The 18,279-nt window shown below is 39.3% G+C and overlaps 1 protein-coding gene across 1 annotated transcript in view; it reads left to right on the forward strand.

The window, feature by feature from the left end:
* CUL3 (cullin 3) overlaps positions 1-18,279 on the forward strand; it is a 59,060-nt gene that overhangs the window by 18,049 nt on the left and 22,732 nt on the right. Inside the window, exons 2-8 of the mRNA XM_087725481.1 lie at positions 7,663-7,860; positions 9,238-9,351; positions 11,787-11,947; positions 12,989-13,103; positions 13,438-13,666; positions 13,938-14,083; positions 15,710-15,886. Of these exons, the coding sequence (XP_087581607.1) occupies positions 7,663-7,860; positions 9,238-9,351; positions 11,787-11,947; positions 12,989-13,103; positions 13,438-13,666; positions 13,938-14,083; positions 15,710-15,886 (1,140 nt within the window). The remainder of the gene's footprint in view (positions 1-7,662; positions 7,861-9,237; positions 9,352-11,786; positions 11,948-12,988; positions 13,104-13,437; positions 13,667-13,937; positions 14,084-15,709; positions 15,887-18,279) is intronic.

The following is an 18,279-nucleotide window of genomic DNA, read 5'->3' on the forward strand; positions in this document are numbered from 1 at the left end:
TCAAAAGAAAATAAGACCCTGTCTTATTTTTGGGAAAACACGGTGTGTGTGTGTGTGTGTGTGTGCGTGTGTGCGTGCGTGCTTGTACAGATATATATATTTCACTGTACAAATAGCAATCATCAATATTTATGGTTACTAAACAATTAGGATCTATAAAGCTATATTAAGATACTTTCAGTTAGAACAAAATCTTGATTTAGTTTTGAATATCTCTATTCTGTTAGATATATAGTTGATTCAGATTGTGAGAAATTATCTAGGAAATAATAGTGCATGAAACTTTGTAATGTTATTGTTAACTTCTGTTTGCTAAAAGAGAAGCAGTTTCATGTTTATAAAGTGAATTGTTGCAGTGTCTTCCACAAATATTTTCTAGGTAGTACAATTGTAAAATAATCATAGACATGTACATAACATATAGCTTGATTCTTTCGAATCTTTGGTTTAATAATATATTTGTTAAGGTTGTTCCACGTTGTAATGTCAGCTGTTTATATAATTTCTTTCTGAAATACATTATCAGCTTGAATCTGATTAGTAATTTCTCTTCAGTAAATTATAGGAGAATTTGAGAAAGAACAGTAAACCAGGGTTTACTATTACTTCCTTCATCCTGATCCTATATCCATTTCTTCTATTGGCATAATCATAAGAGAATAACACGTATTCTCCTGTGCGCTGCTTGGAGAGTCCAAGCATGGGTTAATTTTGTTTGACAGCCCTGGACTGAATTGAAGATCTTTAGCCATGCCTCTTGCACCGGCATCTCAGATTTTCAATTCAGTCTAAAGCCCATGGACGTGTTTCAACGTTGTTCCAATTAATAACATTAATTGGACTCTTCAACTAGCTCTTTTCCATTTTCATTACAATAATCAGGTCCATTACAATAATCAGGTCAGTGAGCGTTTTTGAAAAGTCTTTCTCTGTCAGCTACATTAATCTGCAAGCCGACATGTCCTGGGCTTCGCTCGTGCGCGCGCAGCTGTCAGGCGGCTAGGACGACGGGGGGGGTGGGTGTCAGAGTGCTGACGCCTCCCTCGGATTTGGTGTCTTTGGGGTGCAGCAGCAGTGGGTTAGGGCCCGGCTGCTTGTGTTCTTGCCCATCGCATCGGAGGCGTGCTCGGAAGTCTTCCGATCAGCTTTGTGGCTGCAGTGGCCATTTTCTAGCCAAATTTAAAGGCGGTGACCATTTTAACTGCAGAGGTTTCCCGCCATTTCGGCAGGGCAGCCATTTTGTGGCCACTTGTTGCAGTACATCAGTCAGAGTTGGAGACAATTTGCCGCTTCTCCTGTTGCTGCCCGACTGTTCCTACTTGGCAGAGAGTTTGGGGGTCTCTCTGTCCAGCAATCTGGTGCGTTACCTTTTCCACTAACGAGGCTTGCCCCTCGGAGCTCCAGCAGCAGTTTTGACCACCCCAGACCATACTTCTGCTTCGCCACCTGGGAAGCACTGGAAGCAGTTGAGCTCATGTCTCGTGAATTGGCATCAAGCTCCTTCCTCTGAACTGTGCAGCCTTGGTCTCCAGGTGGTGAGTGCAGCGCATCTGCCTAGTCAAGGATCCTCCACAGCTCCTGCCATGGCAGAAAGAACCCCCGACGAGGCATACCATTCAGTTCCCTCAACGAGTAAGGGGGTCGTTAGACAGGTCAGTGAATCAGCCTCTGAGGCCCTTAGCAGATACCATCAGGCTGGGGTGGGGGGAGGAAACAGGCTAGTGCCCCAGACAAGGTGGCCATTAGGCGCCAAAAGGCGCTAGAGAAGCAGTTCGAAAAGGCCCAACGTACAACCACATCAACTGCTGGGACTCCCATGGGGGATTCTCCCCAGGAGCCACCCCCTATTGCCACAATCCATTGTAGACAGTGAGGATGAGGAACAACAATTTTCCTCTGATGTTTCCATAGCCTCAGGATCCTCCAGGCCTTCATTGGCAGATAATGCTGATCTATTTCAGTGTTCACTTGAGACAGAGGAGGATCTCCCACCAGTATTTGCCCCTTGCTCCTCAGTTGCCCTTACCTCAGGCTGCTAAAAGGGCTCGCCCAGTAGAGGATCAAGGCCCGGCCTTGTCTGCAGAAATGCAGGAGGTGATAACTAAGGCCATTTCCCAGGGCATTGCAGAAGGGCTCAAGCAAAAGTCCAAGAGGGCATGCAAGTCTAGCTCCTCCACTACCCAGTCACGGGATACCACCCATAGGGCGTCTTCCCCGCACTCTTCGCTGGATAGCGAAGATTCTGCCGTAGATGAGGATGTCCTGCCTGAGCAGGAATTCTCTGGGGATGAGGGGGCGGTCCCTGATAAACCTGCATTTACTGGTTTATTTAACCAAACTGCCTTCAAGACTATTACTAAGAAGGCCAAGACGGCTACCCGCTTAGGGGCTTCTGTACCCAAGCAAGCCACTTCTGAAACTGTCGAGTACGAAGAGGGTCTCTTTGACGAGCCCGTGGCTGCTCAGGAAATAGTTCCAGTCCCAAAATTATTTCTGAATGTGGCACAGCGCGAATGGGCCCAGCCTGGCATCCTGGCCACATCTAGCAATAGCGACAGGAAATTATACACAGTGGACACTGCCTTGGAGGACATTCTAAAACTGCCTCAGGTAGATCCACCGGTGCAGGCTCTTACCTCCTCTTCTGTCCTACCACCCGACCTTCTAGAACGTCTGAAAGCGGAGGACAAGAGGTCAGAAAAAGCATGCCATAAGACACATCAGGCAGTGGCTTGGGCCATTAAAACAGCCACCTCAGCTTCCTTTATGTCTAGGGCGTCCCTTCTGTGGCTCCGCCGCCTTGCCACCAAGTTCCCTGTTAGTGACACTAAGATGAGACAGGAACTCAACAAACTTATGGCGGCGGCCGAATACACAGCCGATGCCACTCTTAACTCCACCAAATTTGCATCAAGGGCCTTAGCTTCCAATATGACCATACACAGACTATTGTGGTTACGTCACTGGAACGCAGATATGAGGTCCAAATGGAAATTGACCTCAGCTCCCTTTATGGAGACAAAACTCTTTGGTGAGGCCTTGGACCCGGTTCTCATTGAGAACAAAGATAAGAAAAAAGTCATGGGCTCTGTTTCCCAAAAGGCGGAGCGCAAAGGCTCTGGATTCTTTAGGAAGCAGACCTTTCATCCCTCTAAGGCCTCCATCAGTGCTGGACAGTTCAACCGTCCATATGCTCAGGGCCTGATCAGTCCCAGGATCGTCAGTCATTTCGTGACAGGGGCCGCAACCAATCCTTCTCCAAGCGACCATACCGTGGGGGTTCCGGCTCTAGGCCATTCCGTCGCTACAAGTGATGCCCAGAGGATAGCTCCCATCGGAGGCCACCTGCAGCTATTCCAGGCGAGATGGGAGCAGACCACGTCGGACCAGTGGATGCTCCAAACCATCCGACTAGGTCTGACCCTGGAGTTCATCTCCCTTCCTCCCCGCCACTTCATCTGCTGTCCCACTCCCTCCTCCCTTGCCAAGAGGTCCCTAATGGAGCAGGAGATTTGGCACCTTCGGGAAATACATGCCATAGAATTAGTGCCAGCAGGACACGAAGGGTCAGGTTTCTACTCCATCCTGTTCCTGGTCCCAAAGAACTCAGGAGAATGGAAGGAGATATTGGATCTAAAGAAGCTGAATGACCATCTGGCGTACAAACGCTTCAAGATGCAATCCCTCCAGTCAATTTTGGGTTGCATCAGACTGGAAGATCTGCTAACTTCAATAGATCTCCGGGAGGCGTACCTCCACATCCCAATTCGAAAGGCCCATCACAAGTTTTTGAGGTTTTATTACGCAGGCAAGCACTATCAGTACAGGGCTCTGCCGTTCAGCCTGTTAGCGACCCCCAGGACATTTACGAAAATTCTGGCAGTGGTAGTTGCGTCCCTGAGATCACGCCCAATTCGACTTCAGGCGTACTTAGACAACATCCTCATTCAATCGTCATCCCCCCAACAAGCAGTCAGGGACCTCTGGTTGACGATGAGGGTTCTGCAAGACCACAACTTCTCCATCAACCTAGTCAAGAGCCACCTCACTCCCACCACCAGGTTGCAACATCTCGGCGAGATAATAGACATCGTCAGCTGTCAGGTCACCTTGTTCCAGGAGCAAATCTCCAGCATCAGGAACTGGTGCTCCAGCTGCAGACTTCCCAGTCAGCGCCCATTGTTCCGTTGTCGACGCTCCTCGGCAAAATGATTTCTTGCCTGTCAATAGTGTTGTGGGCAAGATTGCACTTGAGACAACTGCAGTGGTGCCTTCTGCCCCACCAAAGGGCCAAGGAAAGAAACTCCCCCACGCTGATTCCAGTTCTACTCAATGTCCAGTGGTGGCCTTCCCCAGCGCTGATCAAGAGCAGTCTCTTCCGCAAACCGGATCGCCTCACCATCACAACGGACACCAGCCTATTTGGATGGGGGGCCCATTTCAGCAATCAGATCGCACAAGGCAGGTGGTCCGTCAACGATCTCAAGCACAGGATAAACTGGCTGGAGCTAAAAGCGGCGAGGCCAGCTCTTCTACATTTCCAGGTGACAGTCCAAAGTCACCATGTAATGTTGCTCTCAGACAATGTGGCCGCCAAGGTGCATGTAAACTGCCAAGGCGGCACCCGCTCCAAGTCGTTGATGGCAGAGGCGGAACGTCTGGGGAAGTTATTTGCTCTTCTGCTTTCCATACACCATATTATGGTCTATTTCATCTTCATCTGCTACTTGTTGCATTTGTCCATTTAAAACATTATTAGTTTTGTAAAATACATTTTACAAAATTCCTGAAGAAAATTTTTAAATAAGAAGCAAATAGTCCCAAAAATTCAGCCTGAATTAAAACAAACTTTCCCCATCTTTCTATTAGATTGATTTTGCTGAAATACTCAATGTTTGAGATTTAATATAGACAATTAGTTGAGTTGGACAAGTTCAACATGATTTTGAATTATCTTTAAATCAGGATTGCAGCATTATGTTCCATGTCTTAAGAAAATAGACTGTGAAGTTGCTATCAACTTGGCAGTGAAGAACTAGTGAGAGAGAGTGTGCTTGTTGACTTTAACCATTGACAGCCTGCTCTTTCTTGACTTATGTAGACATTAAATCAGAGTTGGGTTGCTCCCGTTTCAGCCCAGTTCAGCCGAACTGGTAGTGGTGGTGGCGGGAGGCTCCGCCCAGATGTTTCTGTGCATGCGCAGAAGCATTGCGCAAGCGTGCAAGCACGAGCGAACCAGTAGTAAACCCGTTAACAACCCAGCACTGCATTAAATATATATCTAGTACCATTCAAATAATTAAAACAGCTACATTGTCTTTCCTGAATTTTTAGGAAGTTATTCCAATAGCTTTTCAGTGCCAGCAGAGTGTGCTGCTGTGAGTTTCTGTATTCAGCACAGAATTTTTATTTGTCTTTATAATTTGTCTTGAAGTGTAAACCTATTTAAATAGTAAATCTAAAAAGAATACATCCTTAACAACAATTTATTCAGCATTGATTCTGTAGCATGGTTTGTGTGATTGCATCTCCCATTAATGTGAATAAACACCAGCCCCCCCCTTTTTTTAAATAGCTCTTTTGTTTCTTTCTTTGTGCTATTGCTAAATTCCCTGTCAGTTCAATTGGAACTATTTGTCAGTTTCAGAACAGGTTTTCAACCCGTTCAAAAGTTGATTAGATCCTCTTCTGTTTTAATGTCAGGAACCAGACTTTCCTGTTCCTGTTTCGATTGAAATTGAACTAAGGGAAATGTACAGATATTCTTTGGTTAATCTCAGTTACAGAGAACCTGAAGTGAAGAGATTGTGTGCTTGTAGAAGAAGCAAATAAATAAATATAAATATATATAAATATGCTGGTCTGTTGTATTCGGGTCTTTTCCCATGTAAGATTTTTACACGGGGAAAAACCAGAATACAACAAGACCAGCATACCTACACCCGTGAAAACCTACGAAAACACACACACACACAGACACACAGATATACAGTATACAGATATTCCTTGACTTATAACCATAATGGAACTCCAAAATTCTGTTGCTAAGCATGACAGTGGTTTAGTGAATTTTGCCCCATTTTATGACTTTTTTTGCCTCAGTTAAGTGAATCACTGTAGTTGTTAAGTTAGTAACATGGTTTTTAAGTGAATCTGACTTGGGACTGGAATATCCATCACTGTGCAAAGCAGTTGCTAGTGATGCCCAGAGACATCACATAACCTGACCACTTAGTGACAGCAGTTCTGCCACTCTACTAGCAGTAGTCCCCGTTGTGGTCATTACTCCAACATTGTTAGGTGAGGACCTGACACTTCTGCCCTGCCTTGCTCACCTCTTCAGCTACGCCATCCGCCTGTCTCCCCTGCCATCTCTGCTGTTTATGTCAGCTTATAATCCTCCTTTCCTGTCACCCTGCCCTCTGCTACCCACAGCTGACCTTTGCTGCCATCTTCTTTCTGCTCTTGACAAGACCCCCCCCCCTCCTTCATGAGGCAGCTATTGGCTCTGTGTGACCTTTCCAAGATCTCAGGGAGATACCATGCCAGCAGCTCACCTCATCAGCAGGAGAAAGAAGTCGGTGAAGGTCAGTTAGAAAAAGTGAGGAACTGCAGAGGGCAAAACAGCCAAAAAGACAGAGACAGGGAAATAGATGGGGAGGAGGGTGGATTGGCAGTTTGTTCTCATAGTGATCAACCAACTGTACAAGAAAACCCACTACTTTTCCAGCAGATGGCCTTTAGATCCCCTTTACTCACACCATTCCTCTGTTGCCAATACTTGTTCCCATTCTTCCCAGTTAAAAATATAAAATCTCCTCCAAGTTAAGCTTGATTCTCAGGGCTTTCATGAATATACATAGTGGTGGGATTCAGCTAGTTTGCACCTATTCGGGAGAACTAGTTGTTAACTTTCTAAGCGGTTTGGAGAACTAGTTGTTGGAAGAAATCTTATTTTGGTTTTTTTCCCCACTTTACAGGGCTAATCCTGTAAGAAAGGCAGGAAAGAAACATTCTAGTGTTGTTTCTAGCCTAATGCAGAGAACCGGTTGTAAATTATTTGAATCCCACCACTGAATATACTACATAATTTTCTACATATGTGGACGTTTGCCATTTTATTTCTAGGATGATTTTTCATTGGAATTTATGACACACAAGATATTTCTATTTTGTGCTAGCTGAATCCATATTTCTGCAATATTTTTTATCTATAGAACGCATAGCTATATGTTGAGAGAATGGAATGTCTGGATATGAAAATGAGATGGGTAACTTTATGGACAATTTTATATAATAGTATGTTAAAATTTTATCCTGATTGTGCTCTTTCTTGTATACTTACATATGCTCGTGCAAGAAAGCAGCATACATTGTAAGATTGGGTTCAGTGGTTTTGAGAATCATGATTGAACCGATAGGGAAGCTGAGTAGTATTATAGGAATTTTGTCTGTATTTATCTACACACACACACACACACACACACACACACACACACACACACCCCTCTTCTATCTTTCTTTGGGGGGATCCTCTTAAATACAGTAGCATCTACCTTTTAGGTAAATTTGGTCCTTAATGTGTTTTAAAGGAAATATGTTTTGAAAACCTGTCACCAATAAACTCTTATCTTAACTGTACTTTTTTATGCCCACATACAGATGACCATGGATGAAAAATATGTTAACAGCATTTGGGATCTCTTGAAAAATGCAATCCAGGAAATTCAGCGTAAGAACAACAGTGGTCTCAGTTTTGAAGAACTGTACAGAAATGCATATACTATGGTATTACATAAACATGGAGAAAAATTATACACTGGATTACGAGAAGTGGTTACAGAGCATCTTATAAATAAGGTATCTGAATGCAATAATAATGTACTAAAACATAGAAAGTTACACCTTCTTTGAACATTTCGCTGCCTTTAGAATGGAGACGGGTATACTTTGGCTTTGCTACATTTTTTGGCTGCCTGGAGAATGCAGAACATGACTTATGACAGTGTAATGTTGCTGGATTAAGGAACTCAAATTTTGGGATCTGGCTTTTTGTTGATTTTTTTATTTGGCTTTGAAGAAAATGTAAAGGATAAAATTGATAAATTAGGCTCCATAAAATGCAAAAAAAGGTCCAGTTTATAAGGTTTAGGTTTTTTAAAGAGCCTCTGTGCATATTTAAATTTCTGCATAATTTAAGTTGCCTGTTTTACCCCTTTAACATCTTAAAATACAACAAAGATTGCTTTTGGGGCACAATACAATGCAGTGGGACATTAGGGCCTTGGGATGAGATGCTGGCTTCAGCATGTTTATACTTCCGGTGGGTTGTCCTATTGGTGATTTATAGAATGAAAGAAGATTGGTGATTGTAGCTGATGAAAGAGAAAAATAGTAGTGTGTCTATGGAGATTCTAAATCATCTAAGTCATGATCATCCCCAAAGTGCTTTTTCCAAAAGGCAACTGGACTTTCTTGGGGTTGTTTTCTTTGAAAACATTTCACTTGTTGTCCAAGAAGTTTCTTCAATTCTAACTGACATGTGGGAATGGAAGGATTTATATTCTTTACAGTCATCTGCTTGTTAGTTCTCTGGGAGTCATTGGGGCCATTTGGGAGTTTATTTGTATCCTCTGAGTCACCTGAATCAGAGTGTAAACGGGTGTGGAACCTTCTTGGGACTGCAACCTACCCTTTCAGCCATCTCAAGAAGGTTCCACACCTGTTACACTCTTATTCAGGTGACGATACAGATAAACTCCCAATTGATCCCAATGACTCTCAGAATACTAATGACCAGATGGCTGCAAAGAATATAAATCCTTCCAAACTGTAATGAAAAGTTACCAATCCTTTTCAAATGATTGGCACATGGTATTCTCACAAAGTAATCACTTCTCAGGGAATTTTGAAATTTTACTTCATCTGTTCATATTCAGAGGGACAGTAATAGGAAAAATGAAATGTCTGATGGAGTCCTATAGTAGTTTCAAACTTCATTTGTCTATTTGTTGGAAACAGAGTCCTTCAAGTCATTAGCATTGGCCTGCTTCAGAAAATAAAGGGGATGCTATTAATTTGCTTTCTCTATGCAACTATTTAAAGAATTCAGTGTTCCCTATATTTTGCCCCTTAAGTCCCACTTCCCAAAAATCAGTGTTTCACCTCATTCATTCTAAATAATGCCCATCTCTGATCTATAATAAACAATTTATTTAATTAAATATTTTGTTGCAGGTGCGAGAAGATGTATTAAACTCATTAAATAACAATTTTCTCCAAACATTAAACCAAGCATGGAATGATCACCAGACAGCAATGGTGATGATTAGAGATATTCTGATGTATATGGTAAGTAAAATCTGAAATTCTGGTTACAAAAATGATTAATTAAAATGCAAAAATTTTTTACTCCATACTGTTGGAAAGATTGATTCAAACTGACATAATTAACTGATACACAGAGGAAAAAAACCTTTGCTTCTATATTTTATCTGGCTTTAAAAATACATTATTTGGCACATGCTTTTATATTCTTCCTCATTATTACATATAGTTTTGTTTTCTGAATTTATATTTTTAATCTATTTTTGTACATGCCAACCAGGGTAGATTTGATTTAAATCATGATTTAAATCACTAGTAAAAAGGCTTCATTTAAATCAACTCGATTTGAATAATAATTTTTAAAGCGCAACTGTCATCTCCTCTGGCTTGCTGTTGACTTACCGACAGTCCCAATATTGAAATAGAAATAGAATAATAGAGTTGGGAGGGACCTTGGACGTCTTCTAGTCCAACCCCCTGCCTAGGCAGGAAATCCTCCACCACTTCAGAATATTGCAGATTATATAGCCTCATGCTTCATAACTAAGCTCCGTTTCATGCTGAATAAACCAAATTATTAATGTATCTTAAATAGAAAACTATCTTTAGATAGATTTTTATTCCAAAAACATTTTATTAAAATAAATTTGATAAAAATCAAAAAAATCCAATTTAAATTTTAAAAATTCAATTTTTTAATTTTTTTTTAAAAACATTGATTTTTGCCAACCCTGAAGGCAGCATATAATAATGAAAAATCATATCTGTTCAGTTTTAATCATCCTGGGTTATGCCTTGTCCTCCTTTTTTGTTTTCATTTAAAAGAATACTACTTTAAGGATTGCAAAAACAAGTTTTGCTAAGCCTGTTTTATGTATTTAGTGTTAAGGTTTTATTATTCCTAGCCTGGAAGGTTTGAATATATTGGAGAAACTTTCCACATTTGTATTGCATTAGTAGTTCCAATTAGTGAAATACAAGGAAGTATTTCTTTTTCCTTTATTGAGGTTGGAATTACAACTAATAAGGCTTGGCAGAAATGCAGATTTGGTAACTAAATAGTAATTTGGAGTATATGGGAACAGCCCCATTGTACTTCTTAATATTTTGAAAGAAGCTGCACCTTGTTCTGATTCTAAGAAAAAGATGCCCTTGACCCAAGAATATTCTGCTAGATAATTATCTTTACATTCATACATTTTCTAGAAACACTAGGACGGGGGTCAGCAAACTGCGGCTCTGGAGCCGCATGTGGCTCTTTCCTCCCTCTGCTGTGGCTCCGACACCGGTCAGTGCCACAATTTTGAGAGGAGCTTTGGGGAATGGGGGGGGGGAGAAGCATAATGCACCAGGAAAAGACTCTATGGCAAGGGGAAGGTTTTCCAGTTGTCTCCACAATTGATAGGGCTTTCAGTTATGACAGGTAGTGGAAAAAGTATGCCGCACTAGGAAGAGACTATGGTGGGGGAACTGAACTTCTGGTCAGCTCCAGAATTGAACAGGGGGCTTCCGGTTAGGACCTTTTCGGTGGGAAACGGGTCCAAATGGCTCTTTGAGTGCCGACCCCTGCACTAGGACATTTATTTTCCCAAATTCAGATCATTGCACAACCTTAACAGCTAATATTATCACCATCCTATATAAGCTTGGAATAAATAAATAAATTTATCATTTATCTGATTAATAGGCAAACATGCACTCTCCAGTTTAATTTATTCATCATTTTGAAACTGTTGAACACCAATTTATTTAAACTATCTTACTATTTTTATGTTCTAATTAGGCTATTAAATGTGAATATAAGTAGGTTGTGGCATTATTTAATAGTGATGGTATATAGTTCCTTTTGTTTACTACATACAGTACTTAAAAAGATGTTAGCCTTCCTCTAAAAACTCAAATGGTCACTCTGAAATATTCCAAGTAGTCACTCTTTTTGCAGTTGTAATCATAGCATCTGAAACAATATTACACTTTTTACTGCATTTTAATCAGATATTGTAGTTTCATACATGTGAAATCACATGTAAACTCTATCCTATTTGAAATAACTAAAATTATATAAAATTTGAAATAGGTGTATGCACGCGCCACACATATGTTAACATAATTTATTATATGTTAAATTTATATGTATTGTAAACAATGGATTGGAGCCCAGTTTAATCTAGATTATATGTTTTGTTACCATTGAATTCATTCGTAATTTAAGTCCCTTTTATTTCAATAGATCTATTCCAAGTATGGCTAGGCTTGAGTCCAATCCAATAATGATTGATATACTTAGCCAGTATACATTTTTTATAAATGTAATAGTAATCTTGATAATATTGAATGCAATATTTTGGTAATGAACTGAATAAAAGCGTATTTTAGAGATGCTGAGGCAGATTTAAATGATTCTACTATAGATAATATATGTTATATAGATGCTTTGCATTTATATATTTTGCTTTTAGGACCGTGTGTATGTACAACAAAACAACGTGGAAAATGTCTACAATTTGGGATTAATAATTTTTCGAGATCAAGTTGTACGGTACGGGTGCATTAGAGATCATCTCCGACAGACTTTGTTAGACATGATTGCAAGGGAACGGAAAGGAGAAGTGGTGGATAGGTATGTCTCCACAAATAAATTACATTTTACATCATTTTGGATAAATCTATGGTTTGGAGCTTTTTTGCTTTACTTCTCAATCACTTTTTTGCTATTAGGTTTTATTGGGGTTTTTGTTCAATCTCATATTTCATTTTACATTTTTCAACTCTCAAATTTTAGTTTTTTTGATCTATTATGAGGGAGATCAACTTAGTATCTATACAGTTCACAGTACCTACCGCAACCAAGGTAGCTGAACATATAATCACAGCTGTACCTTATCTTATATGGCTATCACAGCTGTACCTTATATGGATATCAAACTAGTGGAATTCTGGACAGCAAAAGAATAAAGTAATGACCAATCTGTTGAAAAGAAACAACTTGAGGTCCCCATAGAAATCTCTTTTCAAACAATTCACTGCATTGTTCCATTAAATTAACACCCAGTTACAAAAAGCCAACAAGACAGGGCTATTGGTATCTGTGAAAGGAGACTGTTCCATAAGGCAGTTGCTATGAAAGAAAGGAGGGCATGCTTCCAGGGTACCAGGTGACAGTGCTTCATTGAGTGAGCTCAGAGTTTGCCCACTCTGCAAGATCTGGTGGGATGTGCAGAAACCATTGGGGATAGCAATGTTGCATGGAACTTGGCCTGATGTCATATAGGGCTGTAAAGATGAAGACCATTGCCTTGAATTGCACCCAGAAACTTCTTGTCACTTTATTATTCAGGAATAAAATGAAGTTATTTCCAAAATGCACACCAATAAATGTTGGGGTAAACAATTTTCTAAAAACTGACACTGGTTTCTTTTTTCTTTTTCTTTCTTTTTTGGCTTTGCCAATGATTGTATACCTTTGGGTGATAATAAAGAAAGACCTTTCTCAGTACTTCTTCTAGCTATTTTATTTCTTGAGAGCTGTGGTACAGATAGCATTTACTTTCGGGTGAAACATTGAATAGATTTGGAAATATTACAGGAAACACATTGAATAGTTAGCAAATATTAATTTCACTAAAATTAACCTAATCTGCAAATTCTACTGTTTTGACAGAGGAGCAATAAGAAATGCTTGCCAGATGTTAATGATTCTAGGCCTTGAAGGAAGATCAGTCTATGAAGAAGACTTTGAAGCTCCATTTCTGGAGATGTCAGCAGAATTCTTTCAGGTACAATGCTTTTCAGTATTTACAAATGGGAATAAGAACACCAACACCTCAAATTTACAAATTTCAGTTATTTAATTCCAGATTAATAAACACCAGTCTGAATTGTTATTGGTCCCTAACATAGATTTGCTTCAGATTTTCCCTTTGCTCTGAAAATGACCCTGTGTTCATTCAGCATTGGCCTTAGATGATATTGGTGGATATTAATGCATTGCAGATACAAGGATTAACATTTAGTCCCTTAAGCAATTACTGCTAAGTGCAACTGAATGGGTTTTGGTTTACTTTCCGTAGTGTTTCATGTAGTGTTCTATTTATCTTTATTTTATTATAGATGGAAAGTCAGAAATTTTTAGCAGAAAATAGTGCTTCAGTTTATATAAAGAAAGTAGAAGCTAGAATTAATGAAGAAATAGAACGTGTGATGCACTGTCTTGATAAATCAACTGAAGAGCCAATTGTCAAAGTTGTTGAGAGGGAGCTTATTTCCAAGCATATGAAGACCATAGTGGAAATGGAAAATTCTGGTCTAGTTCACATGTTGAAAAATGGAAAAACAGAAGGTAAGTCTGTGCAGTTCTACCTGCAACAATAGTGAAGTCCCATGTGGGTGGGTGCTAATTGAGACATTCCAGGTGGTTTCAAAATGATAACAAAAAAGAAGCAAAGCAAGCTGATTTCAGATGGAGAGGGCTATGATCAAGAAAACCTGCTCCTGGAAAATTGGAAATTTTAATGAAATATCAGAAATATCATATTTGGATTATTTGCTGTGTAATGTTACAAATATATTAGTACTAGATAATATAAAATGTATGCATATATTTACTGCAGATCTTGCGTGTATGTACAAATTATTTAGTCGTGTCCCAAATGGTTTAAAGACAATGTGCGAATGTATGAGTACCTATTTGAGAGAACAAGGTAAAGCACTTGTATCTGAAGAAGGTGAAGGAAAGAACCCAGTGGACTATATTCAGGTAATCAGAGCCTTTAAATACTCATTTTTTTTCTTGTGATGGAAATGTTTCCTTTAGCAGAAGTGTACTTACATAATTCAAGTACTGCTTTAACAATGTTTCATAGTAGAGGTAAGCAAGGAGAAATTATTGAGAATCATTTCCCCCCTAAAATTTAAATATGTATTTACATATTAATACATTTTATTGGCTTCTCAAATTAGCTCATTTTTTCATGAGGTAAGCTAGATTTTTCATGACTTTAAACATATATCTCAGAAAAATTATTTCCTCTCAAATCCTAGAAGGCTTATAATTTTAATCTGAAGGAGGCATTTTGAATAAACTTTCAATTTACAAGAGCAATTTTAAAAAGTATTCACAAAGCAAAATACCAATGGAGATTCTCAATCATCCAGGTCATGCTTGTCCCAAAGGAGCTTTTTTCAAAAGGCAAGTGGACTTTCTTGATTTTTTTCTTTGAAAACATTTTGCTTCTTATCCAAGAAATTTCTTCAGTTCTAATGACTGGTGGGGAATGGAAGGATTTATATTCTTTCAGTCATCTGCTTGTTAGCTCTGAGAATCATTGGGGCCACTTGGGGTTTCTCTGTATCCTCTGAGTCACCTTAATCAGAGTGTAAATGGATGTGGAATGTCTTGGGACTGCTGAAAGGACTTTGTTGTAAACAGGAGATAGGTGGTGTTGTATCCCTCCCCCTCTGTTGAGGGAGGCCTGTTCAATTTTGACATAGATGTCAAAATTATCTATAGCACCCTTAGAGTGCTAACAACCAGATGTCTGCAAAGAATATAAATGCTTCAATTCTCCACCAGTCAATTAGAATGAAAAAGCTTCTTGGATGAGAAGCAAAATGTTTTCAAAGAAAAAAAAGGTCCAATTTTTAGAAATGCACCTTTGAGACAAAGAAAAAGAAAAATATTTTCACGTTCAGTAAAGTAAACAGTATAGCAAGACATATCCTTCATAGATCATTCTATCTGGCATCCAGATCAGCATATTTGAAACAGAGAAAATAATTATCTTAAAGTGCCAGTTTTCCTTCTCTAGACAGCTTCCTAATATGGTTCATGGTAGGTGCACAAAATACCTCAGTCAAAAATCTCTACATAGCTCCCATTTTCCTTCCCCTGAAACCTTTCTCTAAACTAGTTTGTTAAAGTCTCACTCTGAAGAACAAGATCTTGCATTATTTTCTGCAAATATCAGTCACATAATTTACCTCTACATGATAAATTAATAATGGTTTTATTGGATTCCTATTCCCAAGAACTCAGCTTGAATAATTGTGATTGTAAAAATGGCATGAAGTAGAGTGCATTTGAGATTCAATTTATGAGAATGAACCCCAAGTCGTTGCTTGCCCCAAGTCTGAGAAGAACATAAATTGTCTTAAGAGAAACTCATCAAGCCTTAGTTCATTTTATCATGGTACCGCAAGTGCAACATATCTCTGAGAATATAAGATGTGACAGGATAACAGGCAGGGAAATTTCAGCATCCAAGTTAAAGAATTTTGGTGACAATAAGTTATCAGTCCTATAAGTTCCAAAATAATAGTGATTATGATTTTTATTTAAAATGTAGTAGAAATCTAAAAAAATAATATGCTTTGTTATTCTAAGGGCTTACTGGATTTGAAGAGTAGGTTTGACCGCTTCCTTCAAGAATCTTTTAATAATGACAGGCTCTTCAAACAAACAATTGCGGGTGATTTTGAATATTTCCTTAACCTCAACTCTAGATCTCCAGAGTATCTCTCATTATTTATTGATGATAAGCTAAAAAAAGGAGTCAAGGGAGTAAGTATACTTTCGATTACAACTATGCAGTTTTTCTCACAAAACAGCTACAAAGATATACATTTCTATATGCTAATTTACTTCCATTGTGCAATTATAATTTTTACAAATTAATGTGAATATAAAAAAATGTGGATTTTTTTAAAAACTAGACTGAATAAGTTCCTTTTAGGACTGTAAACCTCTGCAAAATATTGTATGCATGTGCACATACTTAAACCATATTGAAACGGAATATAGGCTTTCATAAATATATTCCATTGTCAGAATTAAGTATGTATATAGAAAATAGCTGAATACCCATGCTCCGCTACGAAACTATATGATCGATATTATAAATTGACACTTAAACCTTGAAAATTAATGAGTAGTTACCATCAACCTCTCCTCTCCCCTTCTCTCCCTCAGCCTTGCCCCAGAGAAGCCTCCTGTATCCTATCCCCTTCTCTTCTTCAGCCTTGCCCCACAGAAGCCTCCCATATCCTATCCCTTTTGTCCCTCAGGCTTGCCCCAGAGACGCCAACCTATCATCACCTTCTCTCCCTCAGGTATGGCCCACAGAAGCCCCACCTATCTTATGACCTTCTCTCTCAGGTTTGCCCCATAGAAGCCCCACGTATCTTATCACCTTCTCTCCCTCAGACTCCTCTCCAAACTTCCAGCCAGCAGGCTGGATGAGTCACTCGCTGGCCATGCTCACGTCCAAGTTTTCAAGTTGGGGAGGGGGAGTAGAACATCTAACTCCTTAGCATCAGAGCATGTTAATAATAATAATATTATAATAATACTAATGCTCTGATGATGATTTCGAAAAATCCTTTGTTACCAAGCACCTAAAAGCCAGGAGCAACATATGTGCCAAAGTTCAAGTTTGTAGACTTTATGGTTCTGGAAATTTTGTGATTCCTGCGTTAGTGTTTTCATGTTTATGTATATAGATTACTAATAAGTTAATAATATGTTCATATAAAAACCATATATAGATATTAAACTAGGCATGGCGAGGTCACTTATGAGGTTTAGTCAATTGAGGGGCACTCAGGATTTGAAGACTGATGTAAATCATTGCATTTCAATTACTCCATCCTCATATCTTTCTTTTTGCTATCACATTTTGAAGGAATTACATTATTTAGAACCCTTTCAGTTAGTTTTCAGATCTGTAATACTTTAAGAAAGCAGCACTGCTCATGCTTTTTCCATGGGTGGGAGGCATGGTGATTCTCCTCCTTCCTCCGGTGCTGGTTCAGGATTATTATTGATTTGGAGTTGGGGGGGAGGGCGCAGAGATCTATCATTGCTTTGCAGAATGTGTCAGGGTTTGTTTCTCCCTGCTCCACGTTAACACTTATGTTCACTGGCACAGAGCTACATATCATCAATATGCTGATGATTCTCGGTTGTACAGCTCAGTTCCAGACCCTCCAATGCTGATGAGGTTTTGGGATCTGTAGGGATTAGATGAAGAAAAAAGCCTCAGATTCATCTCTTGTAATGTTGTGGATTGAGGAACCCCAAGGGTATGGAGATTTTTTATCTTTGGCCCTTGATGGAGTAGTACTGCTGCAAACAGATCCAGTGCACAATTTCATGGCTCCTATTTGAAGAGCAGGTGGCAGCTGTGACCTTTTCTACAGCTTTGCCATATGCACCAGTTATATCCACTTCGGAATTGGGAGGCCCTGCTTACAGTCACTTCTGCCTTACTTACATCATAATTGGATGAATACAATGCACTCTACATGAAGCTGCCCTTAATGACTATTTGGAAGCTCCAGCTGGTTTCTCACTTACATGTACTTCTAATTGTGAGCTGCACTAATAACCATTTGATTCTAGGTACAATTTAAGGTGTTGTTTCTTACCTGTAAATCCTTTCATGGAAACAAAATTAGACTATCTTATTTTTCGGAGTATAAGACACACCTGAGTATAAGACGCAGCAAGGTTTTGAACAGGAATTTTTTTTTAAAAGGTTTTGCAATATGCAAACTTCACAAAATGGCCTGTTTTTCGCAAAAATGGGCCTGTTTTTTCCCCCAAACAAGGCATGAATAGCCTTTAGGGAGCTTGCAGAGTGCTCCTGGGGGAGGGGGGGGCAAAAATGAGCCAAAAATGGATCCATTTTTCGTTTAAAAAAGGGCATGGATAGTCTTTAGGAAGCTTATAGAGTGCTCCTGGGTGCTGGATGGAGAGCAAAAATGGGCCGTCTTATACTATGAAAAATAAGGTACTTATGGCATCATAGTTGTTTAAGCTGTTACTTTTAAAGATTCAAAAGTAAAATATTATTTTATTAAAATGAACCTTGTAAATCTTGTTGTCATATATGGTATCTATAAGTTTTGATTTTTGTTTTGTTCATAAATAGAATGGATCAGATAATTCATTCC

The sequence above is a fragment of the Thamnophis sirtalis genome, unplaced genomic scaffold, assembly GCF_051295495.1.
Source record: "Thamnophis sirtalis isolate CommonGarterSnake01/CBP01778 unplaced genomic scaffold, rThaSir2_p1.2 scaffold_11, whole genome shotgun sequence".
In the NCBI taxonomy this organism is placed as follows: Eukaryota; Metazoa; Chordata; class Lepidosauria; order Squamata; family Natricidae; genus Thamnophis; species Thamnophis sirtalis.